This window comes from Leptidea sinapis, chromosome 35 (assembly GCF_905404315.1).
Source record: "Leptidea sinapis chromosome 35, ilLepSina1.1, whole genome shotgun sequence".
Classification (NCBI taxonomy): Eukaryota; Metazoa; Arthropoda; class Insecta; order Lepidoptera; family Pieridae; genus Leptidea; species Leptidea sinapis.
The window spans coordinates 3,375,864-3,392,330 of NC_066299.1; the positions used below are offsets into that span (position 1 = coordinate 3,375,864).

The 16,467-nt window shown below is 34.4% G+C and overlaps 1 protein-coding gene across 3 annotated transcripts in view; it reads right to left on the reverse strand.

Moving 5' to 3' along the window:
* LOC126975297 (glutamate receptor ionotropic, kainate 2-like) overlaps window positions 1–13,460 on the reverse strand; it is a 28,765-nt gene extending 15,305 nt beyond the window's left edge. Inside the window, exons 1-9 of one of the 3 annotated variants that reach the window (XM_050823111.1) lie at window positions 13,273–13,460; window positions 11,548–11,664; window positions 9,273–9,427; window positions 9,038–9,204; window positions 7,731–7,927; window positions 6,153–6,418; window positions 4,505–4,609; window positions 3,803–3,919; window positions 902–1,108 (exon numbers count right to left, since the gene is read on the reverse strand). In XM_050823111.1, coding sequence (XP_050679068.1) covers window positions 902–1,108; window positions 3,803–3,919; window positions 4,505–4,609; window positions 6,153–6,418; window positions 7,731–7,927; window positions 9,038–9,204; window positions 9,273–9,427; window positions 11,548–11,664; window positions 13,273–13,351 — 1,410 coding nt within the window. In that variant the 5' untranslated portion in view covers window positions 13,352–13,460. Of the gene's footprint in view, window positions 1–901; window positions 1,109–3,802; window positions 3,920–4,504; window positions 4,610–6,152; window positions 6,419–7,730; window positions 7,928–9,037; window positions 9,205–9,272; window positions 9,441–11,503; window positions 11,665–13,272 lie in introns of all 3 variants that reach the window. The other 2 variants (XM_050823112.1, XM_050823110.1) reach the window with 2 other exon arrangements.
* Between the last annotated feature and the right edge of the window lie 3,007 nt (window positions 13,461–16,467).

Genomic DNA, 16,467 nt, shown 5'->3' on the forward strand with positions numbered 1-16,467 from the left:
TTAGCAATGCTTTCAGTTAGCAGACTATTATGAATAAGGGGGTAATAGTTCTAAGTTTTCACTTCTATCTTCTACAACTGCCAGGTTTTTTGGCGATACGTCGTTTTTGCAAAATTATGTATTTCGATGTATCAAGTCCTGTTGTCACACTTAATTATAGATTGACATATTTGACGCGTAGCTAGTCTATGGCACGCCACTATATTGACCAACAAGTCTATTCATGCATAGATTAATATACACTAGCGCTCTAAAGAAATACTCCCGTAGTAGCCTTTTACAAGGAACCAGGTGGGAGTTCCATTTATTATTATACCTTATAACTGGTTCTAGTCAGGCCCTATACAGAAAACAGTTTTAGCAAATGTTTGGTCCGGTACTCTTTTTAACAACGTTTTTTCTCTGACTTAGTTTTTAAATCCGACTACCACGAAAAGGCTTTTCATTTTACGATTTTACGATTTTATTATGATACAAATTCAAATTCAAATTCAAATATTTTTATCCAAAATAGGATTTAAAATCACTTATTGAATGTCAAAATCTACCACCCATTCAAAAGAGACTGCCTCAGACCTGAGAAGAATGGGCGCAAGACACTCAGCGGGCTTTTTTTTTAATATAAAATATGGATTATCGGGCTTCCTATTGGTAACAGAATTTCCAAAATCGGTTTAATCCAGAGATTATCCACTACAACCTCATAAAAAATACCATTTTATAATATTAGTACGGATAATGTCTCCAGAAGGTGTCACAATCTCTGGTTGCTTTAACAGCATATAAAACTGTTTCTTTTATAAAAATAATCTAATTATTTAAAGGACATCTAATCATACCGTCAAAATATCAGTTTAAGGTGCACTTTTACTTAAATTAATAAATATAATACAATATTTACACCATCAATAATCTTCTCCATCATTCCATTCCATTTTTGTGTTTTACTATCTAATGAACCGTAGACACCATCTTCTTGTATTTCAAATGTGTAGTTAAACTCGTTCATTTTAGCTAATTCTTCAATAATTTCAATCCCAAAGCCTTCATAACGGTCATTACCTTCCAATTTTTTGGATGATTCTTTAAGCATGCCATATGGAGCACTCTGTGGATATAATTTCGTATCGTTAGCATTTTAATATTACAATTTCAGACAAATACATCGAAAATTATTTAGCAGAGTAAAAAAAGTAAGGTTGGTATGTTATCTTTATATATATAATTCTCGTGACACGGTGTGCGGGACCGAACTCCTCGGAAACGGCTTGACTGATTCTCATGAAATTTTGAGTGCATATTGGGTAGGTCTGAGAATCGGACAACATCTATTTTTCATCCCCCTAAATGTTAAGGGTGGTCCACACGAATTTATTTTTTTTTATTTTTTTTTACATTTTTTTAATTTGTTTGATTATGAGTCAGCATTAAAAAGTACATACAGCTTCAAATTTTCACCCATCTACGATCAACAGTTACTTTTGTATCGCGATTACAATATCGGCAATACAACGTTTACTGGGTCAGCTATCTTAATATATATAAATCTCGTGTCACAATGTTTGTCCTCAATGGACTCTTAAACTAATGAACGTATTTTAATGGTGATTTCTTCATGGAGTGCAGTTTGGTCCAACTTGAGAGATAGGGTAGTTTTTATTTCGATTTGGGACCCATAAATATTTTTATTTTCAATATTTGTTTTGTATGGACATATTTTCTATGAGAGAATTTAGTGACGCACGGTTTGACAGTTCCGCTGTGAAACAATTTCATTCTAACAACAGGGAGCATATTTACGAAATAATTTTTGATGTTTTGAAATAAAAAACAGTTGTTTCTTTCTATCTACAGAACAACGTCTGTCGGGGCAGCTAGTAATATATATAAATTACGTGACATGTTGATTGTCCGCGATGGCCTCCTAAACTAATGAACGGATTTTAATGGCGATTACTTCATGGAGTGCAGTTTAGTGCTACGTGAGAGATAGGATAGTTTTAATTTCGATTTGAGACCCATAACTATTTTTATTTTCAATATTTGTTTTGTATGGACATATTTTCTATGTGAGAATTTATTGACGCACGATTTGACAGTTCTGCTGTGAAACAATTACATTACAGTTAACAACAGGGAGTAATGACACAATATAGAAAGTCATTGACAGGGAACATATTTTACAAAATAATTCTTGGTGTTATGAAATACTAGCTGACCCGACAGACGTTGTTCTGTTCATAATAAAAAAAAACTCTTGCGGATGGAATTTTGGAAATCCCGTTCTTAGCTGACCTCTACTCAGTGAAAAGAATACTCCTTCAAGTCTTTAGCTTTAATATATCTATATAATACGTGGAAATCTCTTATATATATACAGATTATTGACAAATACATAAAGAAACAGTATTTTTTTATTATGCACAGAACAGCGTCTGTCGGGTCAGCTAGTATATATATATATTATGAAAATAAGGGACGTGATGGTAATTGATACGCCATGCCCATTACAAAGCAGTGCCGCTCAGGATTCTTGAAAAACCCAAAAATCTTATCTACCTACCTTGGGACATAAGATGTTAAGCCCAGTAATTCCACTAGCAACAGCACACTTCAGATCGAAACACAGTAATGTTTACACATTACTGCTTCACGGCAGAAATAAGCGCCGTTGTGGTACCCATAATCTACCCGGCGTCCTATGCAAAGGAGCCTCCCACTGGTAAAAGAAAATCTGAGAAAAGTGACAAGACGAGCAAAATTTTCATCTGATGGTAAATGATAAGCCCTGTCCATTACATAATTTCAGCCGGAAGATGTCCATTGTTGATCAAAGGCTTTCACTAAAATTTTCCATGACAATCGGTCTTGTGCTACCCACATCCAACCTATTCCTTGGACAGGTCACCGGCCCATCTTGTGGCAGGCTTTCCAACACTGCGTTTTCCAGTACGTGGTCACCATTCTGCCCCAATGGGCATCTGTCCGTCGAACCCATTATAATGTAATGCCAATCAGGATTCTTGACCGAATCCATCAAGCAATAAACCTTCAACCCGAAAAACAATAATGTTTGCACACAGCAGACAAAATGGGATAAGAATGTAAAGATGTTTTAAATCTTCTACCGCATTTAACACAGGTGTTCCGAAGAGCTGTTTGACCTAATTCCTTCTGCTTAATTTCATCTTCGCACCACACGCCACAAACTAGAATATCATGCCCACTATCTTCACGTGTGGCGTTCCTCCACAGACACGACATGGGTACCTTAAAAAAAAATCACTTTTCTAAAAGGCTGGCAAAGCTACTACTTCCTGGTGTTGCAAATAAATGTGGGCGGAGGTGATCACGATGATATTAGACAGTTGCTTATATTACAATAGTGCTGCTGTTTAGTTTAGATAGTGTCCTCATCTTCAACTCTTTCAAGGACCCCTTTGCCATAAAACACTTGACTGCTTCCAACAATGCGATATAGAAACACATTGACACTGACATGTTCACGTTACGTCATTCAGTCAAAACTTTTTGCTAGCATTCTTCATCTGTAGCTATCGTACATAATCCTAAGATCATTTATACGCCTAGATAGAGTCTCTTGCAGTTAGGCTTGGCATAACAACAGGCCGGGCTATTACTTTAGTGTGTATGACAGCTACATACACTAGTCACACATTAGTCACTTTGTTTTAGTGTGCGTGCGCTGCAGAAAATTGGTTCTATTCGCCGCTATTTTTTCGACGTGTTTATTATTAATTATCTAAGAATTTACCATTAAGTAATAATTTATATACATTACCAAAGCTGTTAATATTATAAAATGTTTCCCCTTCATAGAGTCAGTTGCATCTTCTTCCACAACCGGTATTATCTTTCTCATTTCAACAAAGCCATCTTCTAAGGACCAAGCGCCAATCTTACAAGTGATATAAAATAATAATAAGTAAATAATATATTTAAGTTATAATTATGTAAATGTCGAGAACAGATGTTTTACGAAATTCAAATAATTTTTAAAGGATATTAGTGTGGTAAAGGTTACTTAAAGGGAAGCGAACGGAAGGCGCAGTAACGCGTAACGTTACGAAGCGACGTACCCTTCCATTAGAAGTTATCACTTCAATATGAGAAAATTTATTTAAATACTAATAATATCAACCAAATGTTTTGAGTTTTCTTTAGTGTTAATTCCGCCAATATTTGTCCTTAAACAATTCGACACGTGTTTGCCTCCACACGAGGCATCCTCAGGAGATGTTGACTCGCAAACTCTGGCACGAGACTGCAAGTCTACGAGTCAGAGGCATAACACGTGTCGAATTGTTTAAGGACAAATATTGGCGGAATTAACACTAAAGAAAACTCAAATCATTTGGATAAGTATGGACTTCCGCAAAGTAACGCTAATCAATTTTAATAAGTAGGTTTATAAAACACTTCTGTATCGACAATTAGTTTTTTTTTACACTACCACCAGTACTTTAAACTATAATAAGCTCACCTTTTCCAGTCCATGCGACATAACCTCGAGAACGTCAATTTCAAAATCAGATCGAAATCCATCTTCGTCAAATTTAATAGGGCCAGTCAAACCATCTGTCTCCATCTGCAATTGTAAAAATAATGTGAGCCCATTGATTAAGGATTGGTCTCCGCTGCGCTCCAACTAGATACCGCACTACCTAAGAACAACAGCTTTCTTATTACGGCAACTATTAGATGCTAGTGTGCGTGGCATCTTTCAAATTTTGTAACGTACGCTTCGTGTTATTTTACACTGAAATTAATAAAATACAAAATACTTACTGATGATATGTGATCCCAGTGTCTTTCTTATTTCTTGTAGTATTATTTTTACTACGCAACCTAGCATTTTAGTTTCTATTTTAGGCAAAGTTTAACAGAAAATGTGGCACGTGAAAGTTACACTTTGTTCGAGACTGCCTCAAGTACGTCCACTTGGGCGTGGTATTAGTTGCCACACTTTGCGACTACGCCTGCGGTACCTAGTTGGAGAGCAGCCGAGACCATTGCTAATCCAAGTGGGAGCCATAGTAAAGAATACAATAAGTAATAGTACAAGTGGGCAATAGTAAGCTAGAAAAATATTTATAAGCCTTCAGAAAAGAGTGTACCAACAGGCGAGGATGGAGACCACGTGATTATACTTAAAGTCAAAGTGAAAGTCAAATTAACTTTATTCAGTTATTAAGCTTAAACTGAGCGCTTTTGAATTGTCACTATAAATATTTATTTTTAATTACTGAATCTACCATATGTTCGGAAAGTAGAGCTAGTGAGAAGAACATACAAGAAACTCAACGGCCACTCTTTTCCTCGTTACATTAATTATGGGCTGCCAATAGAATTATATTTATCCTGAGCTTAGATAATATCTTATACGTCCAGATAGAGCCTCTTGGTTCTAGACAACCGATTAAAACAGGCCAGGTGTATTACTTTAGTGTGCTTGACGAGCTACGACTTACACAAGCGATTTGTTAACACTATGTGTGTACGTGCATTGCTCAAAATAGAGGAGGAGGATCTGTCAGCCTCAATTTTTTTTGATGTTTTTACAGCTACCACAGTCAGCTAGACGTATAAATTATCTATTGACGACCTGTATAGCCGAGTGGTTAGCGATCCTACTACTAAGCTAGAGGTCCCGGGTTCGAATCCCGGTAGGTTCAATCATTTATATAATGAATATGGATGTTTGTTTCCGAGTCATGGATGTTTATATGTATTTATGTATGTTTAAGTAAGTATATTGTATTAAATATATCGTTGTCTTGCACCCCATAACACAGGCTATATATGCCTAATTTGGGGCAAGATAATTTGTGTAAAAAGTGTGTCAATATTATTATTATTATTATCTAAGATCCTGAGATTACGAAATTCGAGTCCAAGCCGGATAGCGTACACTTTACGTCCATCATATTATTTGTAAAAGTTGGTTCGTCGCTCCATCATAATTTATTTATTAATAGTGAGCTTTGAATTTTTGCTTCTTCTTGGCCTATTTATTATGAAGTGTTCGCTGTTTCCTGTATCTCCGGTACAGATGTTATTCTCCCTCGCCCACTTTCACTGTCTATACGCTGATATATTATAGTGATTCTAAGGAAACAACCGCCACTTACAGTCCTAAGGTGATTAACAATACTAGATCCAAAATTCCAGGACTCTTCATCATCGCAAGTAATATTTGCACCTTCACTTAAGCCCATTGATTTAATTGCTGATGTATATAAAATAATTGCATCATATACCAAAGCGATATTGAAATAAAGACCATTTTCGTCTATTGCAGTTTCAATTTGATTCTCAGATAGTTCCTTCACTTTATCATTGATACTTGTAACAAAATTCTTTATGTCTTCCAGTTCAGGATCGAAGAAACGTATACCTTCAACAGAAATATTATTATGAAGAAAGAGCAGATTTAACATTTTTTTAAATTAAAAAGCATTTTATGCAACAGTTGTATAAGATGGGTCAAAAAATGGTTTAACCTAGACAATAATTTATCTACAGCAGTAACTAGTAAGTTAATTTTAAATGAAACAAAGAAAAACCACGACATTTTGAGTTTCCGTTTAAATGGGCGGCAAATGTATTGTATATCTCTGCTGATTGGTTTTATTTTTCACTTCAAGAAATGGGTGTATCATATAGCCAATCCTGGAAATGTGAAAATTACAGAATATACCTTCATGGCAAATCATATTATAAAGTTTTTTTTATGTTGACGTTATAATGTTTAGTCTAAGTGGCATCAAAAAAACTGAGCTTTTTGGAGACATTAAAGTTCTTTATAATACTTATAATGTTATACAATGCATTTAACGACAAAGATTATAGACTTTTTCCAAGACTCAATAAAGTATGTACTTATTAGACCGCGGCTGTCTGTATAAATGCCAGATAAAAGTATGAACGGTGCTTCACTTGCTAATATCACGGCGCGGAGTCCTTTTTTTACTCGTCCGTGGTCCTGACATACATATTACAATGCTCAACAAAATTACATATAACTATATTATTTTCCAAATTAAAATTGTTTGTAATTAATATGGACGTACGTAGGAAGTTTTCTAGTGTAGTAACTTTTTAACTTCTTTGCCATGGCAAAATAAAAAATAAAAACGCAGTCGTAGGACTGTCCATCAGAAATGAAAACCCTTTAAGCTTTACGATGTAAACATTAAATTAGAATTAATTGAAAACAGTTTATTATTACTTTTAAAAAATTAAAAATAGTCGGTCAGGGACTCAGTGCTCTGTGAACGACTGGATTACTTGGCGTCGCGTTGAGACGTCGCTGCATTGTGTGTCTTCTACCGCATTTATCTCGGGGAGTGTCCCGAAGAGCTGTTTCATCTGGTTCCTACGGCCAAAGTCCACCTTGGCACAACAAACCAATAATTAGGATAACAACCCCACCATCTGGATGTGTGACGGTCCTCTACAGTGCGGTTTTCAAGGAGCTTTCTTCTTCAACAAAGCTGTGGACTGAGCTTCCTTGTTCGGTGTTTCTGGGACGATATGACATGGTTACCTTCAAAACAGGGCGTACACCTTCCGTAAAGCCCGGCAACGCTCTTGTAAGCAAGAGAATATGGGTGGTGATCACTTAACACCAGGTGACCCGTACGCTCGTTTGTTTACAATAAAAAAGGCCGACTAAATTAATTTAATGGGATCTCATACTAATTTACCTGTTATATTAGAACCCCCATGCTTATACGGATCAATATCAAGCGTCTGGAAGTCTGGATTGGTGATGATGTAGCTGTGGTCATCAGACATGATTCCAACCTGTTGCGCTTGCTCCAAAAATAATGGCAAAACTTTAAGACTACAGCTAACTAAGTAGTTAACCGAACCTGATGATTTAATTGTTTTTAACTGTGACCTGGAAAGAAAATTCAGGTGACAGTTTGAATGATTAAATTAATATGACAATCTGACTATCTTTAACTTTATTTTGCAGATTCCTCTAATTCAAATCACAGTCACAATTATAATTTGTTGGATGCAATTACTAATTGTGGCAGTAATCACGACTATCTTATTCACAAACAATAAATTCAACCTCTATAGGTTGATGCATCTAATATACGATAATTTAGATTTATACGGTTAATTATTTATTACTTTTAATAAAGTGATTTATATTATTTAAACACGACTCATATATTGAAAGCAGCACCTTACAAATTAATTTGTTATGTATATTACAGCCATTCTAAAATACTCTATTTGATTGAAAAAGAGTGCTGTTGAGCTTCTTGTACTTTTTAGTAACATATGGTAAATTCAGTAATTTAAAAGTGATATTCGTAGTGTCGATTCAAAAGCGCTTAGTTTAAGCCTAATTGAATAAAGTTTATTTGACTTTGACCGTGACTTAGGTATTAATTATGAAGTTATCTATTACAATACGAGCTGTGCTAGCGAAAGACACGAGTGGTAATTTAGTTAGTCGTTTTGGATATCAGCCGGTTAACATTCTTAGCATTTAGTAATAAACTGTAAACAAAAGTATTATTTATGTGTAGAGATTCTAAAAGGTGATCACCTCCTTATTCAGTTTCAGCCCGCAGGTTAAGCATTAGATTTGATTTCCGTTATATTCTGCTATATTAAGAAACCATATTTACAAATTGAAAGACCGTTATGTAAAGTTACAAACAGATGATTCAGCTTCCTTCGTTCTCATAATTTAACTTCCTTTCCTCCTTGAGTGGGTACAATTACTGTTGGGCTGGTTAATCTAAATAATCCAGCTCCTCAATCGTTCAATCCAGTTGAAAGAAGTCCAGAACGTTCCTATAAAGTCCACACCCTTCGTAGGGACCTCGACTGTCTACACGTTGTGTACTTTGCCCAAGCTGAACAAATGCAGCTAAACAAATGCAAATGATCACTTCTTGTTATCTTTCCTTAAACTGCCTTAAGCTTTGGAAACTGCTATATATAGAAATATATATACTATATATATAGAAAGATACTAAAAGGGTACCTAAAGTCTTCTCCATCTGGAAGTTGAATCACACTGATTAGAATATGCTCATCAGCATCAATGTCCTCGATATTTAGAATATTATCCAGAAATGGCAAAAACTCCGCGCCTTCGTATATGATTGTGAATTCGTTCCAACCTTTCATTTCTATAATATCTGCGAAAACCTGCAAATGGAGGATTGTTTTAAAAAGCGTCACATAATATGCCATAAATTATACTTTGCTGAAATAACCTGTGAGAACGCCATGTGATGCGGGTATAAATTTACTGCAGACCAATCCCTGTTCTGCGATGACACTGGCTCACTAATTATTTGTGGGATTTCGAGATAGTCTGCTGTAACTTGAACGTGCTTTAATGTACCTCCACTGCTTGGTCCGAGAATTCCTAAAACGTTGCTCTAAAATGATAAAAATATACATTCATATTATAATATAAGGTTATTATTGTTTGCCGTTAGAAAGATGAGAGAGTACACGAATGTTGCGACCCCTAGATTAGTGTTCTTCAGTAATTTTCACAGCATTATGACGTACGGTATTTTACTGTAGGGTCATGCTGCTGATATAGCGCTTGCTCTCCAAAAGAGTGCTGTTCGTGCTATATATCAACTTGGTTATAGACAGTCTCTCAAAGAAAAAATTAAAGAAATAAATATTATGACTTTTCATTGTCAGTACATTTATGAAAACTTAATATACGTTCACAAAAATCGTCACCTTTTTGCTCTTAATAGTGATTTTTATTATTATAACACTAGAAATAAGGGATTGCTTGTAACTAATTCTAGTAGGCTTCATAAAATACATAATAGCTTTAAGGGTAAATGAATACACTTATATATTAAAGTCCCAGCCACTGTTCAGGCATAATCTATAAATAAATTTAAATGTTTTATTAAAAAATGGCTGTATCGTAAATCTTATTACTCCACAGCTGAATATCTAAGTGATCGGACAGCCTGGGACTAGATTATGATTATTTTATAGCAATAGCAATGACAGTACAATATTTTATATATTTATTAAAAAAAGCGCAAAGAAAGAATGCTGGGAGAGAAGAAGAATTCGTCTCTCTCAGAGCACCATTTGTTTCCGAAGCGGTAGTAGTATCTAGTATATTAGAAATGACATCAAAATGAATTATAAAGGAATCAGTTTTGAGAAAATAAATGCCTTTTAATACCTTTTGTGTATATGTGTCTTCGTTATGGTAAGGCAGCTGAAGCTTCTATAATTCCATATATGAATATGGATGGTAAGCAAATATATTTCCATTTCTACTTCAATGCAGCAAACTTCAATCTTAAAGACCGGCAATGCATTTCTTGACCTTGTATTGCAAATGGCCATTTTCTATCGGTGGTCAGTTTTTTACCTAATCCTCTAGCCCGTTTGCCACTTCTTATTTAAAAAATTACGTGCGTACAGTACACCCGTCAGAAGTGAAACCTGCATTGTGCGTGAACCTCTAAACTGAATATGAAGTCCTGGTACATTTTGCTAGGATGACATATGATTTCAACCGCTATGAAAGACATTACTATCACAGCTACCATATTTATGGTGTCCAGGTGTCTATGTAGTAAGACGTATGCGCATGACTTCAGACTATATTAAGCTTAGTATACTCTCGTCATACATAAGAGAATCTCTTCTTCAACTGTGATTGCCTGATAAAAAAAACACTGTATAATGCTTCCTATCTCATTTTCTCCCACGTTATCTATGTGTCTGAATCAAATCTTGTGAATTTATGTATCCTGCCTCTTTTTAGTGTCTCGCTTTTTCGTTTAAACTTTACAGTCTGAAATTAACTGGTGGACTAGCTCATGTTATAACTATTTAAATTATGGTTCCGGGCAATCCTATGGATCAAAATTTATTTTAGTAATAACTTGCTCAAATGGAGTGATTTTATGTTCCGTCTGAACAGGCTTTCAACAAAATCGAAGCGACATAAATCAATTAAAATCGATTTTAGATGAAAACTTTCAACGTTTTATTGAACCTTTAGCACATTTTCAATCGAATTCGTATTATTTAAAAGAATAATATGTGTGTCCTATATTAAATATTATTTTCTGAAAACATATTTAGTACCTACTTATGATAACGATACAAAAAAAAATTAAAACTTTTGTCTATTGATTGGTGTGCGTTTGTGCACTCTAATTTAAAAATGGCTTAACAGAATTGAATGCGGTTTGCATTTTTGTGGCCTACCTACAAAACAGCTGTATCGATTCTTCAAACTTACAGATAAAACAATATCAGTAAAATTTTATCAGAATGTAAATTAGAAAGGATTCTGTAAAACAAAATTGTAAACAATTTTTCCAACACTTGACAGCAACTCTAAGATAACCACTAAAATCTTTTCGGAAAAATTATCAGATGCCAGTTTCTTCAGTAATTAGTAGTAGTTTAATTAAATGTAGGTTTCTATGAATTTCTTCCAAACCTCTATGAGAGTGCACACTGCGTTCTCCGCTTCAATTAAATCACCTGGAGATGTTTTTATGACGTTTGCAACAAATGGATTTTCTTCATCATCCGATGCCGCTTGGATTCCAAGATGAAAAACAGCTTCCGTGACAAAACTGGCGTCATCAATAATTGCACCTGTGTCAGTAAACATCCTTGAAGGAATCGAAGCAACACCTTGGCTAATTAACTCAGTGTTTTCCAATTCTATTTTTAATAGTTTCGAAAAACTTACAGCTAGGCTATCAACTAGATGTAGTAGTTGATAGTGAAGCTTTTCAATTCTGAATGCTGATTACAAATTATTGAAATTGAATTAACTCACAAAATTCGAACTCTTATTGGAAAATAAAAGTTCTTATTTGATTCAATTATTATTTTAGAGGGTAGATATAGCGTTTTTATATTCTTATTTTTTTTAATGAAAATAAGGGGCAAGACGAGCAGGTCATTCTGCTGATGCTAATTGATACGCACTGCCCATTAAAATGCAATGCGGCTCAGTATTCTTTAAAAACCCCAAAAATTCTGAGCGGCGCTACAACTGCGCTCGTCACCTTGGCACATAAGATGTTAAGTCTCATTTGCCCAGTAATTTCACTAGCAATGGCGCCCTTCAGACCGAAACACAGTAATGCTTACACATTACTGCTTAACGGCAGAAATAGGCGTTGTTGTGGTATCCATAATCTAGCCGGCATCTTGTGCAAAGGAGCCTCCCACTAGTAAATAAATGAGAAATCAATAATACTTACTATATACAATATTCGAATACAGTAAGTTTGGTGAAGTAGCAGATAAAGGCCAAAATTTTGCACCGGAAAATACATTAGGATTAAAAGCGTGTAATTTTAACCGTGTTGATGTTACATGAGGTATTTACCGTAGTACCGTATCATAATCTGCCTTTTTATACAAACAAAGTGTACAAAATGTTTGAAAATAGACATTTTGCTTATGATTGGTCTATTCGGACGTATAAAGTTTCCCGTGTTTATTTGCAAGGCTGCTTGACATTTGGAAAACTTCAGAATTATCATTGTATTGACAGTGTTGTCAGCGATATAGTGAACATTTTGCATATTCTTGGTTTATTAACAGTACTAACTTTATACCAAGTTTATTTGTAAGGCCGTATGTGTGAGACTTACAAAATCTCTATCTTGATCAATTAATTATCAGAAATGTCTAACAGGTTCACTGGAAATATTTTAGGCTATCTAGCAATAGGTTACGCTTCTCAGCTTGTCTTTTCCAAGGTCCGTTTTCCAAGGAGACGTCTCAATACATATCTTTGGGTATATCTCTTTGGTAATAGAAGAAACAGAATGCTGGGAGAGTTTCCTGCGCCGCTTCGTCGCTCTCAGAGCGCCATTTGTTTCCGAAGCGGTAGTAGTATCTAGTATATTAGAAATTACATCAAAAAGAATTCTTTAGAGATCAATTTAGAGAAAATAAATGCCATAAGCACAGCTACAAAAGTAGTAACAAAGCAATCTTAATCCCGGATTTTCGCGTATTGAGACATTTTCCGGAATACACAGGTTGAACTTCGGAGCACGGCTAGTTCGTGACTTTTCAAATTTATAATGGGTTTCAAATTTTAAACAATTTTGTTCATAAAGATGCTCCAAACATATATTTTCCTTCCAAATAATATTATTATATTTTTATTGAAATAAATAATTTATTAAATTATTCGACTTATATCAATAATTTGAGAATACTATATTATCTAATGCTTACCTATTGTTCTATCTCCATATACAAACACATCACTTAAGGCTAACAAACAATACGCGTATATAAAATACATTTCAACCATCAAAACACAGACACACTACAATTATTTCGCGTAACGCGTACACAAATACATGAATTAAAAAAGAAAGTATTCGATCTTTTATTTTTGGAACCGAAGTGCAGTTGTTCTTGCAATCATTTTGCACAGCTATCTAGATCTGCAAGGCGACGAGAATATGCGTGTAGTAAAACTTGGCGATCGTGTCGGTTTAAAATAGTAAAAGGCATTTCATTAGGACACTTTGAACTTTGAGTGTTATCAATATTCGTTAAATATTGTCTAGTCGAATATCGCTAAAATGAATCTTGACTTTTTTCTTCCACGATTGAAGGACATTACTATGTTCTATGTTCAAAACAAATATTAAGAAATTCATAAGAATGATTGAATGGTAAAGGTTACTATAACATAAATGATTTTCTTAATCTATACTAATATTATAAAGCTGCAGTGTTTGTTTGATTGTTTGAACGCGCTAATCTCTGGTACTACTGGTCCGATTTGAATGATTCTTTCAGTGTTGGGTAGTCCATTTATCGAGGAAGGCTATAGGCTATGTTGTTTTTTTTCAAAATTAGGGATCCGTAATAAAATTGCTATTTTGTAACACAAGGTGTAAAATCGAAAAACCATTTTTGCGTGCGCTGCAAAAACTATTGACAATAGAACAAAATGATGTATAATATAGGCAATATTTTATTACTTATAAAACTATCGCGTGAATTATACTTTATATGGCAAAACAACGTTTGCCGGGTCAGCTAGTACATAATAAAATATTATTATGTAACTACAAATTAGGCATAGCCTGTACTACGGGTTTAAGACAACGATGTATTTAATATAATATACTTACTTAAACATACATAAATACTTATAAACATCCATGTCTCAGAAAGAAACATCCATATTCATCAAATAAATGATTGCACCTCGAGGGATTCGAACCCCGGAACTCTAGCTCAGTAGGCAGGGTCACTAACTACTGGGCTATGTGGGTAATCAATTATTATTATTTTTAATGATACCACAGATTGGGTAAGAAGCGACTACCCTCAGCTTATTCGATATTATATTGCAACCATTTCTTAATGAAAATTAACAGAAGCCCGCTGAGTTTCTCGCGTCTGCTCTTCAAAGCTTACTATTTCCAATGGGTAAAAGTTTTTGAATTTCGATAAGTGATATCGTTTCCAATTTTGAATTTGAATTAATGTATAATAGAATATTTGAATATGTCTAACTGCTTATATCTAGACATTTATATTTTGTGTACTTGAATTGTATTTATTAGATTAAAAGATATATCTATATGATTAAAGTGTTTAAAATAACATCAACTGACTTTAAAACATAAAGAGGTTTTCAATTCATTTGTTTTTGTTTTTTTTTTTTTTTTTTTTTATGAAAGCGGAGGACAAACTAGCGTACAGCTTGCCACATGATCATGATTAAGACGTGATCACCACCGCCCATATTCTCTTGCACCACCAGAGGAATCGCAGGAGCATTACTGGTTTTCAGAAAAGTGGTTTTGAAGGAACCTGTACACGTCGTACTCGTAAACCGGATTGTACAGAAACTTCAGACATACAGATGGTGGGAATTGGATCCTAGATAGTGGCGTGTCGTGCGAGGGTATAATTCGGCGGCAGGAATCAGGTCAAACAGCTCCTCCGAATTCGGTGATAAATCCTGTGGAAGACATATAATGAAGCAACGCCAAATGATCTGAGTCGCTCACAGAGCACAAGATCCCGAAAATATGAGCAACTTTGTGTTTGTTGTCTCATATTTCCACAGTTTAAGGGCAGATTTGAAGTACAATCTTTTGAATTCACTGGTGGGTGCACTCACAGTTTTTTTTTTCTAAATGAGACAACCATTTAAAAAATTCTGACCTAGGAATCAATGAGTAATTGTGGGAAATCCTCTAATTGTACAAAATACTATAATAGAGAAAATTACATTTTCCAACAATAAATCAAGCATTTGGATGCTTCGATAATTTATCTTTTGCTGGTAGACAACCTATGAAAACAGGCCAGGCTTATCACTTAAGTGTGCGTGACAAGCTACGTCTTACACTCATGAATTGTATGTCACTTTATGTTAGATTTTAACAGTGAACCTCATTTTTTTCGACTCTTTGACAGCTGTCACAATTTATCTAGACGTTTAAATGATCTAAGACAGTTGGGAAAGTTGAAGTGAAGAACACTACCATTTGTAATGTTAGATCAATATTTCCAATCGTTGACAAGATAATGAAGCGAAAACAACCCATTAAACTTAAAGAAGTGATAAACTAGTAAATAGGCAACGGATTTCTTTATATCCCTGGCGTGTTTGAGCTTTTTTGGTATTTAATAGAAGGACTGAATGTTGATAATATTATGTTTAACTTAGCAGCAATTTTAAAATGTTGAGCAAATTTACAATTAGTTCTTAGTTACTTTGTTTTAAAGTATGGCCTTCTGTAGGCGTATATCCTTTAATTGTCTAAATCTAAATTTTTAGAATTTTTATATTCTTTCTTATCCAAGAGCACACCATCTACCGGAAAATACAGATACCATTTCAATGTTTTATTCAGTAAGTTTCAGGATAGCACACATGGCCTGAATTATACCGAAGAGTTTTAACAAACTTAAACAAGATGGCGTATTAATAAATTTAGTGGGAATAATTATTTAAGTTTAGCAAACTTTTGATAAATCACTAAGTAATAAGGTTTTTATCTTTTAGTCTTAGTTAGTTATTTCAGTCAGTTAGTTAGTTTATTCAGTGTCTACATAAATTCGTTTTTGTGATTTAAATCGACAATCAAAATTAGGAGTAACTCATTCATATCCCCAACTTATCAAGTATGTATTTTATATGCTGCTGTGTAGAAAATACTACGGGTCCATATTTTAGCCATAAAAATTTTTCTTCGAAAAAAAGTGAAATAAGAAATAAAGAACAAAAAACATAAACAACACAATAACTGTTACTTTAAATGATTGTGACTTAACTGTTACGTAGCGTCGTCTTATCGCATACTAGCCTCTAAGCGCGGTTTCAGCCGCGTTTCCTTATCACGCTAAATAATTGAATAACTTACGCAAAAAACTGTTTGTCTAATCACGGACGAG